This window comes from Piliocolobus tephrosceles, chromosome 8 (assembly GCF_002776525.5).
Source record: "Piliocolobus tephrosceles isolate RC106 chromosome 8, ASM277652v3, whole genome shotgun sequence".
NCBI classification, from domain to species: Eukaryota; Metazoa; Chordata; class Mammalia; order Primates; family Cercopithecidae; genus Piliocolobus; species Piliocolobus tephrosceles.
The window spans coordinates 133,613,551-133,636,729 of NC_045441.1; the positions used below are offsets into that span (position 1 = coordinate 133,613,551).

The 23,179-nt window shown below is 39.1% G+C and overlaps 1 protein-coding gene across 3 annotated transcripts in view; it reads right to left on the reverse strand.

The window, feature by feature from the left end:
* The window catches only part of TPK1 (thiamin pyrophosphokinase 1), a 383,349-nt gene that overhangs the window by 302,569 nt on the left and 57,601 nt on the right, over nt 1-23,179 (reverse strand). For all 3 annotated transcript variants that reach the window (XM_023191035.2, XM_023191036.2, XM_023191037.2), the window contains one exon: nt 5,783-5,854. In XM_023191035.2, the coding sequence (XP_023046803.1) occupies nt 5,783-5,854 (72 nt within the window). The remainder of the gene's footprint in view (nt 1-5,782; nt 5,855-23,179) is intronic.

The following is a 23,179-nucleotide window of genomic DNA, read 5'->3' on the forward strand; positions in this document are numbered from 1 at the left end:
AAAAAATGTGAGTGACACAGCTCAAGTTCAGCAGAATTACAAAAGGGACCCAACTGAGACTGAAGACCAAAGAGGAATCTGGGGAAACAGAGAGAAAGAGAGTCCACGAGGAGGCACAAGCATGTGCCTGCAGCCTGCTAACTGGTCCACATCAGCGCAAGAGGATTTCCAGGACGTGTCTTTGGCTGCATCAAAGACAGGCAGTGACCTTCCCCAATTGTCAGGGTGACCCACAATAGCTACCAGGCCAGTCTCACAAGAACTAAGAAAACACCATCAGCTAAGCACTTTGTATCCATTTTCAAGAAGTTCATTCTCAAGGAAAGACAAGGTGACATTTGAGAAAATCTATCTCTACCTGGGGAAGCTAAGGAAGCTTTCAGAAGAGGTGGCATTTGAGTTGGACCTTAAAGGATGGGTGAAAGTCTGCAATGTAAATAAGTAAAAGTCTATTTTACGCAGAAAAAAAGTAAATGGCAGCTCTATTTAGATGAATCATGAAATACACAGGAAGAGGTAGTCACAGAGATGAGGCCAAATGAAAAAACTATATTGGATATGCATTCTTGTGGGGACTGGCCCTTCCAGGGTCAGCTTAAAGAAATCACCTTAAGGTGATTTCAAAATTTCAAAGTTATCATCAAAAAACATGTTTCCCTTAAAATTCCTCTAACAGGAATAATGCATACAATAGATAAAACAGGATTAAAATAGCAACTGATACAAGCATATTAAAGTGTAACTATGTATTCAACCAATCTACACGTAAAAATGACAGGTATCTGATTTCTCTATTTTAATGAGAAAAAAACAAGACACCAAAAGTGAGATAAATAGGTTCCACAATAAATAAATTAGAATGAAAAAGGAAAGATAAAGGAAAACTTTAATATAAAGCTTACAGGACATAAAACTGTACATAATATCAAGTTGGTTGTATTTAACTTAAAATAATCAAGTGAAAAGAGGCTTACAGAAAGCCTGGGGTGCATCATTTAAGAAGGAAAGAGTTTGTTACAAAAAAACTACAACTGAAGTAAGGTGCTTTATAGCAGATTTCTACCTCATTTAAAATAAATCCAATGCCAATACTAATCACTAGCACAAAATTTGCATAATTACTGCAGCAAGTCTATTTAGTCTATTAAAAACTATTTAGGTAGAATGTTTTTGTTTTAAAGAAAAGCATATGGAAATGAACAAAGTAGAGTCAATTAACCAACTATTACAATAATATCAATTCTTAAGAAGCAGGGGCATGGCTAGTTCATTCTAATCACTTGTGGCTTGGACAGAGTCTCGGACATGCAGTCACAGGAACAGGCTGCACCTACATACTCCAACTCTCAATTCTAGCCACTATCGTGTCCCTAGCAACCAGCCCAATGCCTGACACAGAAGGGTCTCAACTAATGTCAGTCAATAACAAATGGAACATAACTAATGCTATAAAAGCAAAGACCTTGCTTATACTTTAATTCACTAATGCTACTTGTGCCTCTCCTTCATCTGTAAGACCTGTCTGATACGTCAAATATTTTATGACTTCAGTTTTAATGAAAATAAGTATGCTGCCCATAGCCTGGTGTGATCTTAAGGATGTCAGTAAAAGAATCTGTTCATCTAATCGTAATCTAATTAACATGATCGCCACTGTTCTGTAAATCATGTGGAAAAAGTGGGGAAAGTCTGTGAATACATGCTAACAATGAGGATATGTGCTGAACTCCTAGAAACCTCATACACAGTCACTCAATATAACCTTATTCCAGTATGTCTGTTTTTCATGATGTTTTGTAGCACAGAGATCTCCACTACTAATTTGAGAACACTGTTAGCATTGTGACCCCAATCGAAAATAACTAACCTACAAGAAATATGCAGAGCCCTTCATACATATCTAACATACATATCTCTGCTTTTGCACTTATCACATATTTCAGGAAGAGAAAGACACTTCCTGAAATAAGAAAGCCTGACTCAAAAAATTTTTTAAAAACATGTTAGTAGCTGGGCACGGGGGCTCAAGTCAGTAATCCCAGCACTTTGGGAGGCTGAGGCAGGCGGCTCACGAGGTCAGGAGTTCAAGACCAGCCTGACCAACATGGTGAGGCTCTACTAAAAAATACAAAAATTAGCCGGCCATGGTGGTGCGCACCTGTAATCTCAGTTACTCAGGAGGCTAAGGCCGGAGAATCGCTTGAACCCGGCAGGCAGAGGTTGCAGTGAGCCAAGATTGTGCCACTGTACTCCAGCCTTGGCAACAGAGCGAGACTCCATCTCAAAAAAAAAAAAAAAGTTAGTAAAGCTAAGACCAATAGCAAGTCATAAACAGCAATAACCTCCGGTATTAACAGAAAAGTTAGATATTAACTCTACTTCTATCTACCCATCTTTCTATTTACCTATCTACCTACCTAAGTGCTTATTTTATCATCAAACCAAAAGTAGAAAATGCTGGAACAGGTAGAGAGATATGCTCCAAGACTTCTAACCAAGAAAATCACCAAACTTCATGATGTATAAAAGAGAAAATACATTAAAACCTCCATAATTTTAATCTCCCTTGAACTCCCTCCTTAGGCATTTAAGCTAAATCTCATAACTTACATTGTTAGAGTAGGTAGTTAGGCAGACATGAGCACGCCAGGAGAAGGCCCCTCCCCAGGAATGTCAGGGGACCATGGGTGATGGTCGGGCAGGTGTTAAACTGTTTCTCTAAAATAACTGGTGGCAGCCGGCACCAGGGAAAGGCAATCTCCCAATAGATAGAAAACATCTGGAGCTGGTAATCAGCTGCTTCCTTACAAGGTATCTGGATTTGGGCGAGTGGGCTCACATGCACACTAAGAGGCAAAATGGTGGAGTTTAACTGGTATATGACCTTCCTCTAGGAATACCTGACTGGTAAGGGAAAAGCGGCTCAAAAGAGCATGCACACAACTTCAGTAAACACAAGAAGCACGTGGACCCTCCCAAGTGCTGGCAGGCCACTGGGCCACTGGGCTACTGTGCATGCAGACAGCCCACCGTAAAGGAAGAATCAGGGGAGAAGAAACACAAACCCCAATCTATGACAATGTATAAAACCTCAAATCAAGGTCCAAACAGGGCACTCGGATCTCTCAAGTCACCCACTTGGCCCTCTTCCAGGTGTACTTTGCTTCCTTTTGCTCCTGTTCTGAAACTTTTTAATAAACTCTCACTCTGGCTCTAAAACTTGCCTCAGTCTCTCCCTTTACCTTAAACCTACTTCTGCCCCTCAGCTGAATTCTTTCCCTGAGCAGGCAAGGATCAGGTTGCTGCAGACCCTTACGGATTTGCCGCTGGTAAAAATATCCCCTAACCATTGCAGGAAAAAACTTTAAGATACACTTTCAACATAGTCTTTCCCCTGAAATGAATCTCAGGAAACACCTACTTAACAGAAGTCCTTGACATAAAGTGAAATTGCCAGTTTTATGCAGGAGTCTTATATACTATGCAACGCTCTTCGGATTCCTCTGCATTTTGAAGTTTTCACCCATTTTAACAGCCCAGTTTTCATCCCTTGATTTCAGCTCTTCATAAATCTTTTTATCACAGAACAGAAGATACAGAAAATGTTGAGCACATGGGTTAAAAGGTAACGCGGACAGTACCCTCAAGCCACTTCATACTTGCTAATACCCCAACCCATAATACTGTCTCCTCTCCCAAACTCTCAATGCTGTCCTATACATTTCCTAAGCCTTTCCTATGTTAAGATTAACAACTCAAGCACAGTACTTTCCTATTTTGTTGCCTTTACTCGGAAGAAAAGAAACACAAAAGGGGACACTACAAACATAAAAAAGCACAGCTTCTGTTAAGAGAATCACAAAAAACCTACTCTTTAGTGTTTATCAATAGGCCTGCTTCTTACAATGGTTAAAGGCTCCAGAACACCAAGGATTATCCTAGCATATATGTGAAAGAACCTAACATCTCAATAACCTAAAAAAGACAAGTCATTTTGGAAATGAGAATTAACTAGCCATTTCAGTATATCTGATACTTCAGATACCTTTAGTTTTTTTCAGGTACAGACTGATCCTTATAGAAAAACTAATGAAATGAGGAACTTCGGTTGGCTCAAAAATCTACATCATTCACACTATGTGCAAAATTAAGACTCTCAACTCCCTCAAATATAACAGACTTCTTTAGATGTAGCTCTGAATATTCAATGTCTCCAGCAGTTTGGATCTATGGTTGTCTATTTCTAATGTTTGCAATAAAACAGTCAGTCACACTCTCCCCAAACAATATCTGATACAACAAATTCAAATAGAAAGGATGTGCCTGACCAGTTTTAGTATTTTCTAGCAATATAAACCACACTAAATTCCTTCTTCCATGTACTGTCATTAATAGCAATTATGTGACAGATACTGCACTAGGCACTACAGACACAATGACGACAGACATTACAGCCATTCGAATAACTACCTAATTAGTGGGGTGTTAATTTGAGAGAAATGTCTGTACAATTATAATGTGAAATTTTAAGCTAACTTAAGCATAGTTCAATTTAGAACACCAAGAGTTTCCGCTGTAATCATATTAGACAAACAAAGTTCTTTATACAAAAATCACTTGTGATGATTTATTCCCTCTACTATCACAACTATCTCAACTACAGATGTGAGCTTATTCACATGTGGGGTTTGCATTCTAAGAAACATAAACATAGGCCGGACACGGTGGCTCAAGCCTGTAATCCCAGCAGTTTGGGAGGCCGAGACGGGCAGATCACGAGGTCAGGAGATTGAGACCATCCTGGCTAACACGGTAAAACCCCGACTCTACTAAAAAAATACAAAAAAAAAAAAAAAAACTAGCCAGGTGAGGTGGCGGGCGCCTGTAGTCCCAGCTACTCAGGAGGCTGAGGCAGGAGAATGGCGTAAACCCACGAGGCGGAGCTTGCAGTGAGCTGAGATCCGGCCACTGCACTCCAGCCTGGGCGACAGAGCAAGACTCCGTCTCAAAAAAAAAAAAAAAAAAAAAAGAAACATAAACATAATGTTGAGAATACTAGAGTTCTGTGATGATAAGAGGCAATCAGGAATAGCAAAAATATGCATCAATGCGTCAAGAATCAAGTGCTTCTGCCTATCTACCTTGGTCTAAAACTTCCACTGACAACAAAAATGCTCCTTTGGAGAAAAAAAAAGATTCAAAACAGCAAATGATATTGAACATTATTTTCCAACCTAGAGGTAATCCTATAAAAGTTAAAGAATAATGTAAATAAACACTTAATAAAGCCTGTTTCTTACACAAAACCTTCCAACAGTATCCATTTTGTGACACTATCCCATTTTTAATTATATTTTTCAGCACCCCAAGAGGTTCTTACATATTAGCATCATCTTCATTTTTGGTTTTGCAAATCTGATCACCCTGAAGGTATCTTATTATTGGATGCTACAACAAATGAGGCATGTGGATGTTTTTCTGCTATCACTGGTGCCCAAAATAATTTACACTTGAACAAATACTTGTTGAGGATTCAGGCTTAATATCCACACTGTAGTTCTGAAATACAGTATAGTATTCCGTCCTTGGGGGTCCATGCTTTGGAAATCACTTTTAAACAGTTTAACAGAGAAGCAACAATAAATTATTCTAATCATTAATAATTGAATCACCGTATTATGAATTCCACTTTTTAGTCAGGTTTCAGGGTACTTAATAGTCATGTTGGTCAGTCTCAAATTAAGAAAGCAAGCAAAGAAATAGAAATGCTAATTAAGATTACCTTTGTTCCAAAGATGACGAAAATAGTTGTCCAAAGGCTGATTAAGAATTACAAGGCAGTACTTCAAATTCCCTAGAGAAAAAAAGAAAGCAAAATAAAATACCTAAGTGAACTGAGTCTTTTGTTCCCCTTACATGAGTCTAAAATCATACCCTACTAGTCCAGATTTTCAGTATACAGAGAGCTAAGTGCAATCACAGCGAATTTCCCATACCTTAATTTTAAAAGGCATCATACATTAACAGGTCCTACTTTACTTAGTATATCTGTCACATTACCATATTGTTGAGCAATGTATCATAGAAACAACTGGGTAAACTTTTTGTAGGCGGTGAGGAGTACAAATGTTCTTGATATGAATTCTCATCCTTCCAACATATCCACTACTTTGACACAACTACCTTCTACCTAGCTGGTTTTATATCACCCCGACCTTATTTACCAAACGGTATGGGGTCTAGTGGGTGTGTATTTTCACATTCATTCCTATTCTTTTTCTCTCTTTCTTTCCTTCCACCCTTACCCAATTTTGGACTTTCCAAAGCAAAGTCCTGAGCGCTTTCACAAATCTTACTAGGTCTTCTCACAGTTCTCTTATTCCAGGTTTTTAATGACACGCCAAAGATAAAGAGGAAGAAAAGTTACTTTTGAGACAATCATTCCACATCTTTTATAATGTACTTAAAATAGTGCGAAGCCAAGTACAATCAGGTATTGAAAATCTGTCATTCGGTTCAGTCCAAGCACCCTCCATTTCATTTGTGAAAAATAAAATGTTTAAGAAAAATTGTTTTTTAAGCAATCTCACTGTTAGAAATGGAACACAATAAATAAATAAAAACGGCATGCCATCATCCATAGCAAATATTATTAAGTGCCAATTGTATACCAGGCACTGGGAGTACAAACAGGGATAAGATTACAAGCTGTGAGATGAGACACTTACAATAAAGATGATTTATTCAAAATACAATATAAGAGAAGCACAGGAGGAGTGCCAGATAAATCGACACATGAGTATAGCGGGAGTTCAAAGGCTAAGAAGCCAATAAAGTCTGGTGTCATCCCAGAAAGTTTTGTGAAATGTAGATTTTTGAACTTGATCTTACAAAGAGAAAGAAGGTGCAAAGAAAAAAGGAAGGGGCTTTCTAGACAAGAAAAACAGTTCACAAGAAGCTGCTCTCCTTATTCATTAGGGTTACTCCAGTGAACAGTTTCAGAAGCAATGCCCTAATGATTTGATCATAGGACATTAATACTAACATCAGTAATTTTAAACATAATGTTTAAGATAACACAGGAATTTAAGTTGAGGCATCTCAACATCTACAAAAAGAGTGATGCAGTAATGAGTAGTAAACACAATTTATATAATTTGGAAATCCATATAGAGATCATAGCTGAAGGTAAAAGAGTAGGCAAGCCACTGAGATACTGCACAAAGCATGGGAGGGCAAAGAGAGAAAAGAATAAAGATGAAAGCAAAGACACTGTGTTTTCCTACCATAAGAGAGCCGAAGGAGGTCAACAGAGAAAATACAGAAGGAAAACCCATAAAGGCAGAAGGATAAGAAGGTATTTCCAAGAACATGCAGTTGATAACACAGCATGCTACAGAAATGTCAAGGAGATTGAACAAGAGGCCAAGGGGAGGAGGATCTCAAAGAAAATCTGAAAATTCATAGAGGGAGACTCAAGATAGTGAAGTGACCAAGGGATTAGTGAACAGTCAGGAGATGATTAAGAAGGAAGAATAGTCACCTTTCCTTAAAATATAAAAAGTTAACTGTGAGAAATGGAAAAAAAAATGGAACAAAGATAAAATATTTTAAATATAGAAAGAATCTTATATCTTAAATAGGGGAGGGAAGTAAGAGGAAGAAGGGAAATTATCCGTTTGTTCTTTCAACAGGTTATTTTCAGAGCACGCCTTGTTCCGGCACTGCTCTGAACAGCAGTCAAGAGAAATGGCATGTCCCCCCACCCCACCACCACCACCTGTAAGGCGTTATCTTCTACTGAAAAAAAAGGGCTGAGACTGAGGCACATGAAGGCACATCATGTGCCTCAAAACTGAGAATGTCTCTTTTTTTTTTTTAAGAGATAGGGTCTCACTCTGTCACCCAGGCTGGAGTGCAGTGGTACAATCATAGCTCACTGTAGCCTCAAACTCTTGGGCACAGGTGATCCTCCTGCCTCAGCCTCCTGAGTAACTGGGACTACAGGTGCACACCACCATGCCCAGCTAATATTTTTATTTTTTGTAAGCAGCAGTCTCCAACTCCCAGCATCAAGCAATCCTCCACCACCCAAAGTGCTGGGATTGCAGGTGTGAGCCACTGCAACTGCCCCTATTTATTTATTATTTTTTTGAGATGGAGTCTCGCTCTGTCTCCCAGGCTGGAGTACAGTGGCACCATCTTCGCTCACTGCAACCTCTGCCTCCCAGGTTCAAGTGATTCTCCTGCCTCAGCCTCCCCAGTAGTTGGAATTACAAGTGCCCGCCACCACACCTGGCTAATTCTTGTATTTTTAGTAGAGACGGGGTTTCATCATGTTGGCCAGGCTGGTCTTGAACTCCTGACCTCAGGTGATCCACCCACCTCGGCCTCCCATAGTGCTGGAATTACAGGTGTGAGCCACCGTGCCCAGTCTGCACCTACCCCTACTTAAAACAAGGTAAAATAAAGTATAAGGGGAGAATTAGAGTGGAATATGGAACATTTTTAAAACAACTGTTGTAAAAAACAGATTACAGGATATGACAATCCACAATTTTAAAAATAGAAATCTAATTGGAATTAACTAAAAGGTAATATGATATCATATCTGTCTATAAGTTTAGCACTTTTCCCACTGATTATAAGGAGGAGACATAGGAGTGGGCGTAAACAGATAGGATGGGAATGATGGCTGGTTTTGAGAATTGGCAAAATCACTTGTCAAGAGGTCAACAGAATCCAGGATGTTTATTTGGGCAGATTTAGAATGAACGATTACTGTGAAAACCAGTAATGGCCTCTTCTTTAGTAATAGAATCGTGATGGGTTTTTTTGTTCATTTTACTGGGCCAGGTAAGAAAAAAATAACCTTGTGGCAAAATGTGGTCCATAAGGCTAAGTTCTTAGATGTATGTAGTTTCTATGTAATATCTGGAAAGTCTCCTTAAAATAAACAGGGATTTGTCTTCTACTTCTTTCCTTTCTCCTTCCTGCTATCTGCAAGTAAGAATTGATAGATTCATTGAATGAAATTCTAGCAGCCACCTTGGATCATAAGAACAAGGGCATCAGTAAAGGAGCCTGGGTTGCTGATGACTTCGTGAATCTTCCTCCATTCCAGCACTTCACTACCTGCCTCAAATCTTATTTTACACAAGTGAAGAATCAACTTTTAAGCCGTTTCCTAATCTTGGCCTTAATTCCGGAGAGCACTCCTAGAAGCAAAAGGTCCTACCAGGAGTTCAGGAGCCAGGACTGGAAACAGAGCCCCTGCCACTACTTTATGAGAATTTATTAGAAGGTTGTGAGACTACAAATCAGTTTCTTCCTCTCCCTTCTTCTCCTTCTCAGTGGTTCTTAGATAACCCAGAGGAATTTATAAGACATGAAAATTTCTAGACCCTGTTCTACACCTTTCAAATTATATCCCTTGGCATTAGGCATGGCAATCTACATTTTACAAGCAAGTTATTCTACCACAGGTGGTCCACGGACTTAGCTTTAAGAAATCCTGCTTTGTTGGCCGGGCGCGGTGGCTCAAGCCTGTAATCCCAGCACTTTGGGAGGCCGAGATGGGTGGATCACGAGGTCAGGAGTTCGAGACCATCCTGGCTAACACGGTGAAACCCCGTCTCTACTAAAAATACAAAAAACTAGCCGGGCGAGGTGGCGGGCGCCTGTAGTCCCAGCTACTCAGGAGGCTGAGGCAGGAGAATGGCGTAAACCCGGGAGGCGGAGCTTGCAGTGAGCTGAGATCTGGCCACTGCACTCCAGCCTGGGCGACAGAGCGAGACTCCGTCTCAAAAAAAAAAAAAAAAAAAAAAAAAGAAATCCTGCTTTGTTATCACTATACCAGTGAAGTGTAATCGGGCAAGGTAATGCATTTATTATTTCAAGTAATAAGTGTCAAGTCCTGAATTAGGTGCTGGGGATGCAAAAATGAAAAAAAAATATTTCTATTCTGTACAAGTCACTATTATTTTAGGTTTCTATATTCGAGTGAAAAAAATCTAATTGTAATAAATGCAGTGATCACAGTCCAGATTGTGTTAAGGTAAAGATGAACTAGAAAAGGATTTGAGATGACTCTAAAGAAGAAAGAAGAGCAGACAAACATCAAAATGCAGGACATTAGCTCATTCATTCATTCCACCTGGACGGAGCATCAGTTTCAGAGATTCAGAGCCTGGTTCATGGTAAAACTCAGTAAGATGTCAGTAGCAAGGAGCTAATAATTTGGATAACCCAATGGCCCTTTTCTCTGTAGCAAAGTCTACACTGCCAAAAGAGGCATTCAACAACGTTGAATGTAAGTTTACATGAATGACTGAAACTGCTGTTACTGATCATTTGATATATGAACTTGGTATTTTTGTGCCTCATAGAGCCATCTGGTAAGACAGGAAAGCACTAAAATCCACATTACTGCTCCTCTAGACCAATAATTTCATTAACGTGATATCCATGAAGGCATTTCATTTTTGGAAAGAATGAAGCAGTATAAAACGTATAGTACAGTTAGGCTTTACTAATGATGTTATTAATAAAAAAGAATTAAGTACTTCAGCTATTTCTATATATAACATTTATGGTAGGCTGTTTCTGTATATAAAGATATTTAGGTAATGGGATCTGATACTCTTTTCTAATCTAGTTTAGTTTTCTAATAAGCTGTGATAGTCTTTCCTTTTCTAATCTTGTCTCCCCTGGAAGTCAGTATGGCATTTATTCTACGCTCAGAGCCTTCCTGATTACTAATCCATAACGGATTGCAGAAAAAGTAGCATACAGAACCACCATGATTCCTAAATAGCGTATGGGAGTTTCTCAAACATTCCACCACAATATAGCTCCATATCACTCTCAGATACTGAATTATGGGACAATGACTCTGGTTCTAAATGTTCCAAAATTCAGAAAACTCTGGGAACCAAGCAAGTAAGAAAACTCAATAGTCTTATTTCAAGTAGTTCTCAAGCTGTCACACTGATACTGTTCCTGGGATATGCAAAAAGATTTAAGAAAAAAAAACTAGAAAGAACTTCCTCATTATGTTATAAAAATTATAATTTTTTTAAATCAGGTGTCCTAAGGCAATCTCACAGACAAAGGTAGGCACAGACAGCAGGATTTCAAATGGGATGGTGAAAGAACCTTTTCATTATTTATAAAAATGTATGATGCACTCCATTTAAAAGAACAAAGAAACACAGACTAGTCTTAATCCTTCGAATGTTAAGTCAAAACTCCCTGAACTGTTTTCTCGAAAGGGCTTCAATTACAGAAGATGAAAAATCCCTGATCATGGATGTATTGAAACCAAAATGCTCCAAACTGCATGAAAATCCTGAGTTAAGTACAAAAGTCCAAGTTTATAACATGAAAATAAAAATGAGGTCAAATCATGAGCGTTGGGCTAAAAAGGGAAGAGGCCCTTTGAAAGTAAAAAACTAAACATAACAAGTTCAAATTTTAAGAAAAAGGGAGGGGCATCCCATCTGTCTTTACTGTACGTAGTTCTCCCTCTTGTGTGACAACAACAACAACAAAATTCTGCCTCTTTAGAGAAATGGCTGATTCTATTATTAAGGAACTATTCAAGATGAGCCCAGAGCACCAGGTAGTTCCAGAAAGAAGGAAAGAACATGATCCCCCAAAGAGACAAACAAAAATACCCAGAGATGAGAGTAGGTCAAAGGGGCACAACAGCCAAAAGAGGTCCCAATGGCCAAAACTGTAAACAATTTGAGCAAAAAATAAAGTAGCATTGGATTACAACCCAGAGTATGAAATAAATATCCATGAGTCCATATGGATTAATTAATACATAGGGGAAAAGAGACAAATCTCCCAGACAGAAGAATTCCAAACAAATTATACAATCCTCCATCCTAAAGAAGAAAACATAGCTATAGGCTATACACAGCAGAGGGTGGGCTGCGCATAGAAACTTCCTTCCAAAGAGGATTATGAAAAAGAGGAGAAAACTTTACGGTAGAGAAATATAATAAACACTACACTTCAGGCAGGTGATCAAGGTCAACATCAATAGTCATAAATCATGTTTATAGTATGTACCTTTAACACGATGTGATTAAAATGGCACTCTGTCTCCGGGGTTTTTCTCCCCTAAGTCTATAACCCTAGTCTAATCAGGAGAAAAACAGAAGATAAATTCCAATAGAGGCACATCCTACAATACGCCTTACCAAGATTATTCAAAACTGCCAAGGTCAGCAAAAACAAAGTCTGAAAAACTGCCACAGTCAGAGGAGCCGAGGGGACCTGACAACTAAACATAATGTGGTATCCTGGAGGGGATGCCTGGAGAGTAAAAGAACATTGGGCCAAAACTAAGGAATAAACTATGGAATAATAAACTGATGATAATGTATCAATATTGGTTCATCAATTATAACAAATGTACCATACTAACGTCCAATGTTAATCCAGGGGAAGCTGCTCACAGGGCTTACATAACAACTCTCTATACTATCTTCTCAACTTTTCCTGTAAATCTAAAGTTATTTTTTTCAGTCTATTAATTTTTTTAAAAAAAGCTCTGGGACAAGCAAAAACAGAACTGAAAACTATTCCATCAGGTATTCATTCAGCGATTAACTCCATGAGACGAAACTGCCAACCCTTACGACAAAAGCATGTTTGGACTTCAGGAAAAAAGTCAAGAAAAAACCCACTACGCCAGAAGGCAAAGAAAATTCTATTCCATCTCTGGAAAACTAAATTACATTCCAGATTTTCTTTTCATTAAGAAGTAAAACAAGAATAGAAGAGAAAATCTCGAGAAAACCAATTTCTTTTTATTTCCAACTCTGAGAATGAAAACTATTGGGACTCTATGAGATAGACCATAGTCACATCTCTAAATCAATGATCTTGAAAACGCAGTCATGCAGCTCAGGAGTGAAAGGTTGATGTATTTTTTAATTAAAAAGAAATTAAGATGACATTTAGTATGCAGACAAGCACAAGGACCTCACTTGTCCTTATAGTAGATGGTCAGAGGTTATCTGCCGTGAGCGAGATATGCTAAGGAAACGCGAGAGCTGCACCACACAGAGCTGTCAGCAGCACCTCACCCTCTTCTCCAGTGTATCAGGATGACCTGCAGTTTACCTGTGCCCAGGAAAGTAAAACTACAGATTATTCAGTTTTGCATAATCTTCACAAAATGGGTAAGTGACTTAAAAATATTCTTTAACACATATTGAAGATAATATAAATTCTGCACAAGCATGCAAAAGCATACAAGTAAATGCTGAAGTGATCACTTCTACCTCCTAGAACTAGCAAGTCTTAACAAGCTTGAAGTAGACTCTAACTAGCCCTGACAACAACTAAGCTCTGAAGAAAGGGACGGAGGGAGGAAGGGAAATTATAAACACATTGGAACTTTAGATTTACATCAATTATCATAAATGATAAATTTATCCTTCAGTATATAGAGCAATAGGTCACAGCCTCTCTATAATCACAGATGTTTTTTAATGCCAGCTAGCACAGTGGCTATAATCCCAGCACTGTGGGCAGCCAAGGTAGAGGGATTGCTTGAGGACGGGAGTTGAGGACCAGCCTGGGCAACACAGCAAGACCCTGTCTCTATAAAAAAAAAAAAAAAGTTTAAAAAATTAGCTTGGCACAGTGGCACATGTCTGTAGTCCTAGCTACTCTGGAGACAGCTGGGAAAATTGCTTAAGCTTAGGAATTCAAGGTTACAGTGAGCTCTGATCACGCCACTGCATCCCAGCCTGAGCTACAGAGTGACACACTCTCTTTAAATAAATAAGCAAACAAGCCAGCTCCTCCCCCAAGAGATCTTTATACAACATGCCTGTAGTAGGGCCTATGCATCATGACTTTTTACAAGCACCATAAGAGTCTAACAGGTCACCAAAGTTGAGAACCACTGGTATCGTGTCTTACGCTATTAGCTAATGACAGTGTAAAGCCCTCATAACCAGCAATGTTACTTTAAAACACTATTAATTTCTTCTGTATCTCACCCCTTTTCATTGCTGTTCTCTGAAAATTTTATATATAAATAGCAAACAATAAATTACTTGTAGATTTTCATAAACATAAATGAATTCCCCTTTGAAAACTGATATGGTATGAGATTTGTTTAGAAAAAAAACTGAAGCCCAATATTGTAAATGAAATTACATTACAATAAAACACAACTTACAACAGAAAAAATATTAATGACAAGTTATCAAGGGTTTTTATGTTCTGTTTAAAAATTACTGAAATTCAGATAAAATGAATATTAGCCAAAGCACATGCCAGTCATTATAATATTTTGCCAAAGGACCAAAGACTATTGTTATGAATATCTCATCCCTAAAAAGTATTTCAATTAAACCATGAAAGCTCTAGAGTACTGAGTTTCGTATTCATATTGCACAAACTTCTATATTTAAGCACAAGATTTTTTTCAAGTGTGCACAGGGAAATCAAAACTGTCAAGTCAATTCGTTCTTTGAGGAAATAAATTGCATGTGGACAAAGCAGAACTATTAAAAGGCTCTGAACAAATATTCCATACCAAAGTCTATTAAAATAATTGAATTACCGATGGAATAAAAAAATTGGCAAGTCACATATAAGAAATTGCTTCAGAGAAAGTAAACAAAGAGTAGAAATAAACAGGTACTTCCTTGAGAAATCTTTCTTGCCCTCTCCCAAGAGTGACCATATGGTATATGCCAGTTGCACCAGTACTGATCCCAGCTCGGTCGGGGAGAACCTAACCCAGCAGCGCTAGGTGAATTAAAGACACACACACAGAAATATAGAGGTGTGGAGTGGGAAATCAGGGGTCTCAGAGCCTTCAGAGCCAAGGGCCTCCAACAGAGATTTACCCAAGTATTTATCAACAGCAAGTCAGTGATAAGCATTGTTTCTATAGATTATAGATTAACTAAAAGTATTCCTTGCGGGAAACAAAGGGATGGGTCGAAATAAAAGGATGGGTTTGGCTAGTTATCTGCAGCAGGAACATGTCCTTAAGGCACAGATCGCTCATGCTATTGTTTGTGGTTTAAGAATGCCTTTAAGCGGTTTCCTGCCCTGGTTGGGCCAGGTGTTCCTTGCCCTCATTGCGGTAAATCCACAGTCTTCCAGCGTGGGTGTCATGGCCATAACGAACATATCACAGTGCTGCAGAGATGTTATTTATGACCAGTTTTGGGGCCAGTTTATGGCTAGATTTTGGGGGGCTTGTTCCCAACACACCAGTATAATAATAAACTGTGTCCCCTTCCATTCATTCGCAAACTGCCCTGGCTTAGACAATAAATTATATAATCACTGTATCCTCCATCATCTTCCAGCCCATCCTTCTATTTCAGACTCCAGCAAAACTTACTTCAATGAGATGTACATCCTACCATACCCCATAAATAATGCTCGTCGGGTTGACCAGTGACCTCTTCTGTAAAACTCAACAACTAGTTCTCAGTTTTCTTCTTGCCTAACCACATCTCAGCAGCATAATAGGGTAGATCACTCCTTGAATCTTTCTTCTTGAATGATCAGGGATGGGAGTGGTGGGGGAGAAAGGATGGGGACAGGAAATAAAGTAGGGAGAGAGTTGTGTAGTTGCACTTTGTGAACCATCTCCAGTTTCATTAGCTTTTTCCTGAACTATCATGATCAAAACACGATTTAGCAATTTGAAGGCAAGACAATTGGTTTTTGCTGCTGTTGCTGTTGTCCTTTCTAGTACCCTTCCTGGAACATTTTGTATCATATTGATTTAAGTGTAGTACTCAGGGCTTCAGGACATAGGGCCATTGAGTTTTACGAGGGAGTAATTTCATTCTGCAAAGAATCACTTTGGGCAAGCAATCCCCCCCATCCCCTGACTTGAAGAAAACCCTATCGGTTCTCCTTCTTCTGTGTGACTGACCCACTCCTTCTCAGTCTTGTTTGCTGCTTATTCCTTATCTGCATAGAAAGTACTGAATAAAACTTGTTGAATAAATAGTGAATATCTCTAGATTCTATATGTAAGAGTGTCCCAGATGCAGATCTTTGGGCCTTTTCTCCATCTATATCCACTCCCTAAGTAATCCCCTTCAGTCTCATGACTTCAAATGCTGTCCATAATGGTGACTTTTATATGCATGACACCAACCTGGGGTTTCCCCCTAAACTCCAGAACTCTATGTCTAACTTCCTCTTCAACAATTCCACTTGGATAGCTAACAGATATCCAAAATCAGTCCAAAATCAGACTCCTGAATCTTATCTCCACGCAAACCTGCTCCATCCACAGTGCCACCCAATCCAGTACCATATCTACCACCAACACTCTGTTCCCCGTGAACAGTTTTCATCTCTAGATTGTATAAAACAGCCCTCTAATTGGCCTCTCTACTTCTACACTTGCCTCTCTTATACTCTATTCTCCACACACCAGCCAGATGGATCTTGTTAAAATATAGTCAGAGGAAGTCATTTCCCTGTTCAAAAACCTCCACTGGCTTCCTTTCACAGTAAGAGTCAGATTCCTCACAAATCACCTACAAGGCTCTACATGACCTGGCTTCTCTCTCTCCCTGCTGTATCTCCTATCTCCCTCCCTCCTCCCCCACAGGCCCCATCCCTGCTACAGACACACTGCCCTCCTTGTTGCTCCTAAAACATACGGAGCACAATGCTACCTTTTAGACTTTACTGTAGATAGCCACAAATTCAGTGAATGTCTTACTTTCCCTTTCACACTAATTCCTCGGCTCTCCGCTCAAATGTTAGTTATCATAAAACTTCCCTGAGCAATCTATGTAAGATAGAAACACCTTTGACTCCACGCTAGCACTCACTCTTAACCTGATTTGTTTTTTATAATAAATTTATCACCAGTTTGTTCATTCAATCTTTTTTCTAATGTCTGTCTCCCCACACTAGTACATAAATTCCTGAGTCCATTACCTAAAACAGTGCCAAACATGCAGTAAGCACTCAATAAGTATCTTCTGAGTGGCTCTTTCAGCAATGACTTTATGTCCATTTACAATAAATCAACTCCACATACTTTCTCTAATAATCAAGTGACTCGTCCCCAATTTGAATAGGTACTTTTCCCTTGGTTGCTTGCCCAAAGGATTCTTTGCAGAATGAAATCCTCCCTCCTAAAAATCAATGGCCCTTTCTAGGTCCTGAAGCCCTGAGTACTACACTTAAATCAATATGATACAAAATGTACCAGGAAGGTTAGTAGAAAGGACAACGGCAACAGCTACAAATGCCAACTGTCTTCCCTTCAAATCGCTAAATCGTTTTGATCATGATAGTTCCAGAACAATCTAATGAAACTGGAGATGGTTCACAAAGTGCAACTACAAAGTTTGTAAATAATTTATTTGAGAATAGATTAAGTATTTTTGAGGTAAACAGATGTTTAGGCTTACTACCTATATAGGGAAGAAAGAAATCCATGTAATACACGTTGAGCCCTACAAACCTGAGCATATATCTAGTTATTGTCATCCAACCTTTCAAGTTGAAAGTGTAAACAGATTCTGAATGGTTTAAATCAATTTCCATCTAAGAGCATTACCTCCCATGATGCAACTGTAATGGGTCTGTCCAAGTTTACTAAAACTAATATTATAAAATCTATGCCACTATAAACAAAATGCCCCAATAAATTCTCACAAGAATCTCTATATGTTAGAAATGCATGAGAAAAAGAACACTTTATATTTTACAACTAGTAAGCTTCTGCTCTGTAGGAAGTGGGGGGAAGTGCAAGTGAAACCTGACAAAGTTCTGAGTCTTTCTTGACATAAAAGTAGAAGGCTACAGCAAGAAATTTTTTCTTTATTTACCCTTACAAAGGTTAGCCATATTCTTGTTGCCAATAAACACATTCTCACTATAACCCAAATGAATGAAGTTGAGTTCTTTATCGTGGCACACTGACACCTCTGGATTGCTGGCAGAGTTCAAAGCTGCTCCATCAACTGTCCCTTGCCCTGCAGACATGGGACACAATAAACTGTGTTTCCTGTCAATCAAGAAATCAATCACTGCCTAGCAAACTGTAGATGTAATGCCATAACCCTAAGGGTTCGTCATAAAGTACTAAAAATTATAGTCCATCACATTAGTTTTGATATGTTGACAACAGGGCCCACAGTAGTCTCCACACTTGAAAAGTCGGTTCAAAACACTCCCTGAAGGCAGACTCAAAGTTTGGAATGCGCTTCTAAAACAAACAGAGAGCCTAACTTTTATCATTAGACTACTCCTGCAACCTCAGCCCATGTCCACCCATATCAAAAAGCACAGAATCTCTTCATGGCAAGCAGTAGAAGGAAGGCCAAAGAAGTTCAACATGGCAGTAAATACTCCCTTTTAAAACCCTTTCTACTTAGGTTTGGTTAGGTTTGATGAGAATTATTTTGGGAATAGGTGGGCTTTAAAGCTTTGTGGGCTTCATATGTAAAAACTGTATTCATCCATTCTCACACTGTTATGAAGAAATACCTGAGACTGGGTAATTTATAAAGGAAAGAGGTTTCATTGACCCACAGTTCCGCATGGCTGGGGAGGCCTCAGGAAACTTACAGGCAACTCTTCACAAAGCAGCAGGAGAGAGAATGAGTGCCAGCAGGAGAAATGCCAGACACTTATAAAACCATCAGATCATGTGGGAACTCACTATCACGAGAACAACATGGGGGAACCACCTCTGTGATTCAGTCACCTCCCAGCAGGTCCCTCCCATGGCATGTGGGAATTATGGGATTACAATTCAAGATGAGATTTGGGTGGGGACACAAAGCCAAACCATATCAACAATACTAAGAATAAACAATTATAGTATGTAGATCTTTTCTTTCTTTTTTTAATATTCCTTAAAAAGGACTTTGACTTGAGTCATACCAATACATATAATTAAATACATGTGCTCACTTGCCAGCATATATACTAAAAATACAATCAAAATAAGTACACATTAAGCTAAATTAGACATATTTAAACAAAAATCTGATGTTCTCTGAGACCTATAGTTTGAGAGGAAAAAAACTGACAATTACTTGAAATTACAGTTTAAAAAGCACTTTTAATAACCTTCTTTAAATGATATAGATTACATAACACACTACATCATCAAAGTACTTCTGAATAGAAGTCATTTTATTCACTCAGTTTTTTAAAAATAAAATGTAAAACTTTAAATGCAAAAGACCTGTGTTTCACGAATGACTTCTGATTACACACACACAATCCACCATATCAAGAATCAAACCCATACTGAAGGAAATCTTATTAAACCCAAAGTAGGCAAACATTTTTATCTCACGGGCACTGTGGGCTTTAAGAGAAATTACAGTAACTTCTGCTACCAATAGGAAAAATTTTGACACCAACTGATGACTTGCACTAGGCCACAGATAAGTACTCTGGCAAACAGTACCACCTCAGTCTCAGTGTCCCTTAATCAGATCCAGGTTCAGGTGAAGTAAACAGAACAAGTCAGGTTTCTCTACAATTGCTTTTCTTTTTCATAGAGATTATATGTCACCAAAGCTGGAGTGCAGTGGCACGATCTCAGCTCACTACAGCCTCCACCTCCAAGGTTCAAGCAATTCTCATACCTCAGCCTCCCAAGTAACTGGGATTACAGGTATGCCTCAACACATCCAGCTAATTTTTGTATTTTTAGGAGAGACAGGGTTTTGCCACGTTGGCCAGGATGGTCTCGAACTCCTGATCTCAAGTGATCCGCCTGCCTCAGCCTCCCAAAATGGTGCTGGCATTACACGTGCGAGCCACCACATCTGGCCTATATAATTGTGTGTGTGTGTGTATACATACACACACAAAAAAGTTTGCTAAGAAAGAATATTCAAAGGTTTTGTTTTCAACAGAGAAAGAATGGAAAGAACACAAAAATCCCATTGATACAGCTGTGCTATGTCCCACATAGTGAAATAGCTATATATTACCTAACAAGGAACATTCTCCAAGACAAAAATAAGTAGAAAAGCAGGGTTCAAATAACAGATGTTATATTACCATTTGTGTAAAAAAAATTTTAATATATACGTACATTTTTACGTATCTTTTCATCCTTAGACTATCCATCAAAGGGAAAAATAGAGCAGAATAGTGAAAAGAAGCATTACTTTGCATCTCTTACTCTTGTACCTTATTAATTTTGTACTTTTTAAAAAATTATTTACTTTTTTGAGATACAGTCTCGCTCTGTCACCCAGGCTGGAGCGCTGTTGTGCAATCTCCACTCACTGCAACCTCCGCCTCATGGGTTCAAGCGATTCTCCTGCCTCAGCCTCCTGAGTAGCTGTGATTACAGGCACCTGCCACCACACCCAGCTAATTTTTTGTATTTTTAGTAGAGACGGGGTTTCACCATGTTAGCCAGGATGGTCTCGATCTCCTGACCTCATGATCAGCTCATCTCGGCCTCCCAAAGTGCTGGGATTACAGGCATGAGCCCCTGCACCTGTCCTTTTTTTTTTTTTTTTTTTTTTAAGAGATAAGGTCTCACTCTATTGCCCAGGCAAGAGGGCAGTGGTGCAAGCATGGCTCACAGTAGTCTCAAACTCTTAGATTCAAGTGATCCTCGGCCGGGCGCGGTGGCTCAAGCTTGTAATCCCAGCACTTTGGGAGGCCGAGACGCGAGCGGATCACGAGGTCAGGAGATCGAGACCATCCTGGCTAACACGGTGAAACCCCGTCTCTACTAAAAAATACAAAAAACTAGCCGGGCAAGGTAGCGGGCGCCTGTAGTCCCAGCTACTGGGGAGGCTGAGGCAGGAGAATGGCGTGAACCCGGGAGGCGGAGCTTGCAGTGAGCTGAGATCCAGTCACTGCACTCCAGCCCGGGTGACAGAGCAAGACTCCGCTCAAAAAAAAAAAAGATTCAAGTGATCCTCCTGCCTGCCTATCTGACAAGTACCTGGGACTACAGGAACACACTACCAAACCCAGTTAGTTTTTTGTTGTTGTTGTTGTTTTTTCTGTAGAGATGGGGTCTCTATGTCAGGAGTCCCCAACTCCCCATCCGCATATCAGTCCTGGTTCATGGCATATCAGTACTGGTTCATGGCCAATTAGGAACTGGCTGCACAGCAGGAGGTGAGCAGTAGGCTAGCTGGCATTACCACCTGAGCTCCACCTCCTGTCAGATCAGCAGTGGAATGAGACTCTCACAGGAGCACAAACCCTACTGTGAACTGCACGTAAGGGACCTAGGTTGTGATCCTTATAAGAACCTAATGCCTGATGATGTAAACTGGAACAGTTTCATACCCAAACCATCCCTCATCCACCTCACCCCTTTGTCCGTGGAAAAACTGTCTTCCGTGAAACTGGTCCCTGGTAACAAAAAGGTTGGGGACCACTGTTCTATGTTGTCCAGGCTGGTCTTGAACCCCTGGCTTCAAGCCATCCTCCTGCCTCTGCCTCCCACAGTGCTGGGATTACAGGTATGTGCCACTGTGCCCAGCCTCTATTATTTAAAAAAATAAAAATATTATATATATATGTAAAATACAAGAGTTTCTACTGATGAAAAGGAAAGCGACCGCCCAGGCAATGTATCCCACTCCTAAGAAGTTGCTGACCAACAATCCTTAAACATTAGTCTAGAATATAATAAAGGGTCACTAAAATGATAGATTGTTTGGGTTTCAGACTAAAAGTAAGCAAATAATTTTTGCAACACTATCTAGCATCCTTTCTTCCCAAAAATTATCAAAAAATTCATGCTGATTTGTCTGAGTAGACTGGAAACTTTTAAGAGACTAGGGAAAGGGACTAAACAGCAAAAGGAGATGCAACTCATTCTACTCTAAACACCATGTAGCGGATTTTCCCTCTGCTGAAATAAGTTATAGGGAACTCAGAAAACATTTGTTTTTCAGAGTTTGGGGAAGATTTTATAAAAGTGTTATATTTAAGAATTTAGTCATATCCATCCCAATTCCTAATTCTATTCATCTTTTTAAAAACCTTCTTGACATACAACAGTTCTCTTCATCAATAGTTACTAGAAATGAATACAGAAAAGGTATAACATGTCAAAACCATACCTTAGGAGAGTAGAAATGAAAACCGGAAGGGAAAATTAACTTTTTCTATATTTGCCTTTAGATCAGATAAATGTTTATACTAAGTCTGTACTATATTTAAAAGCTTTGTTAAAAAGAAATGAGGATAGGAAATTTATGAGTAATTACAGAAGATTAAAACAGATTGGAAAATTATTAACAGGCTGAGGTATACTCCAAAATATTTCTATTCTGTCAGAGGAAGAAGCAGCAGCAGCAACAGCCACATATTAGTTAAAGGAAAGCAATGTTGCATTTGCATTCATTTAGTCACAAATCTCATTTGATACTCATTTATGAAACTTGTAAGAATTTTAACAGCATGAGCAATGCACTGTTTAGTCAATAGCTTCAGCACCGAAATTATGAGAACCAAGTATATCAAAGTAGTAGCAGTTCAACAAGGAAAATAAAGGGGCCTCTTTCTTAGAAAAAAAAAAAATTGAAGATAAAAAGATACCAAAATTACTTGCCTCAATTTCAGAATAAAGTTATAAAACCACACCTCTGTATACACATAATGTGTATACAGGTACACCACATATGTCTATATATATATTGTGTGTGTATGTGTAGAGAGAGAGAGAAAGAGAAGATTCTCACTTTGTTTGTGCTGCTATATCAGAATACCACAGACTGGGCAATTTATATAGAACAGAAATTTATTAGAATTCTGAAGGCTGAGAAGTCCAGGATCAAAGCACCAGCATCAGCACCCCATCTCTCAACACTGCCATGTTGGAAGATGAAGTTTCCAACACGTGAATTTTGGGGGACACATTCTGAACAGAACACATGTACCTAATATAATTTTGAAACTATAAGATACTTCAACAATCTAGACATTTATATTGAGTGAGGAAGTAGTTCCTAGGCAAACAAGCAAAGTAAGACATCATCACTGAAAGTCTCGGTTTTGTTACTAGACTCAGCTTTGAAAGGCAAGAGCATGTGCTCATTTCTGAATCCCTGGCACCAAGCAAACTGCCTGGCACACGACAGATACTCAGTAACACTGATCAAAAAACTGATCAATGACTGAACAGCACATGGTGGTTTGACAGAGA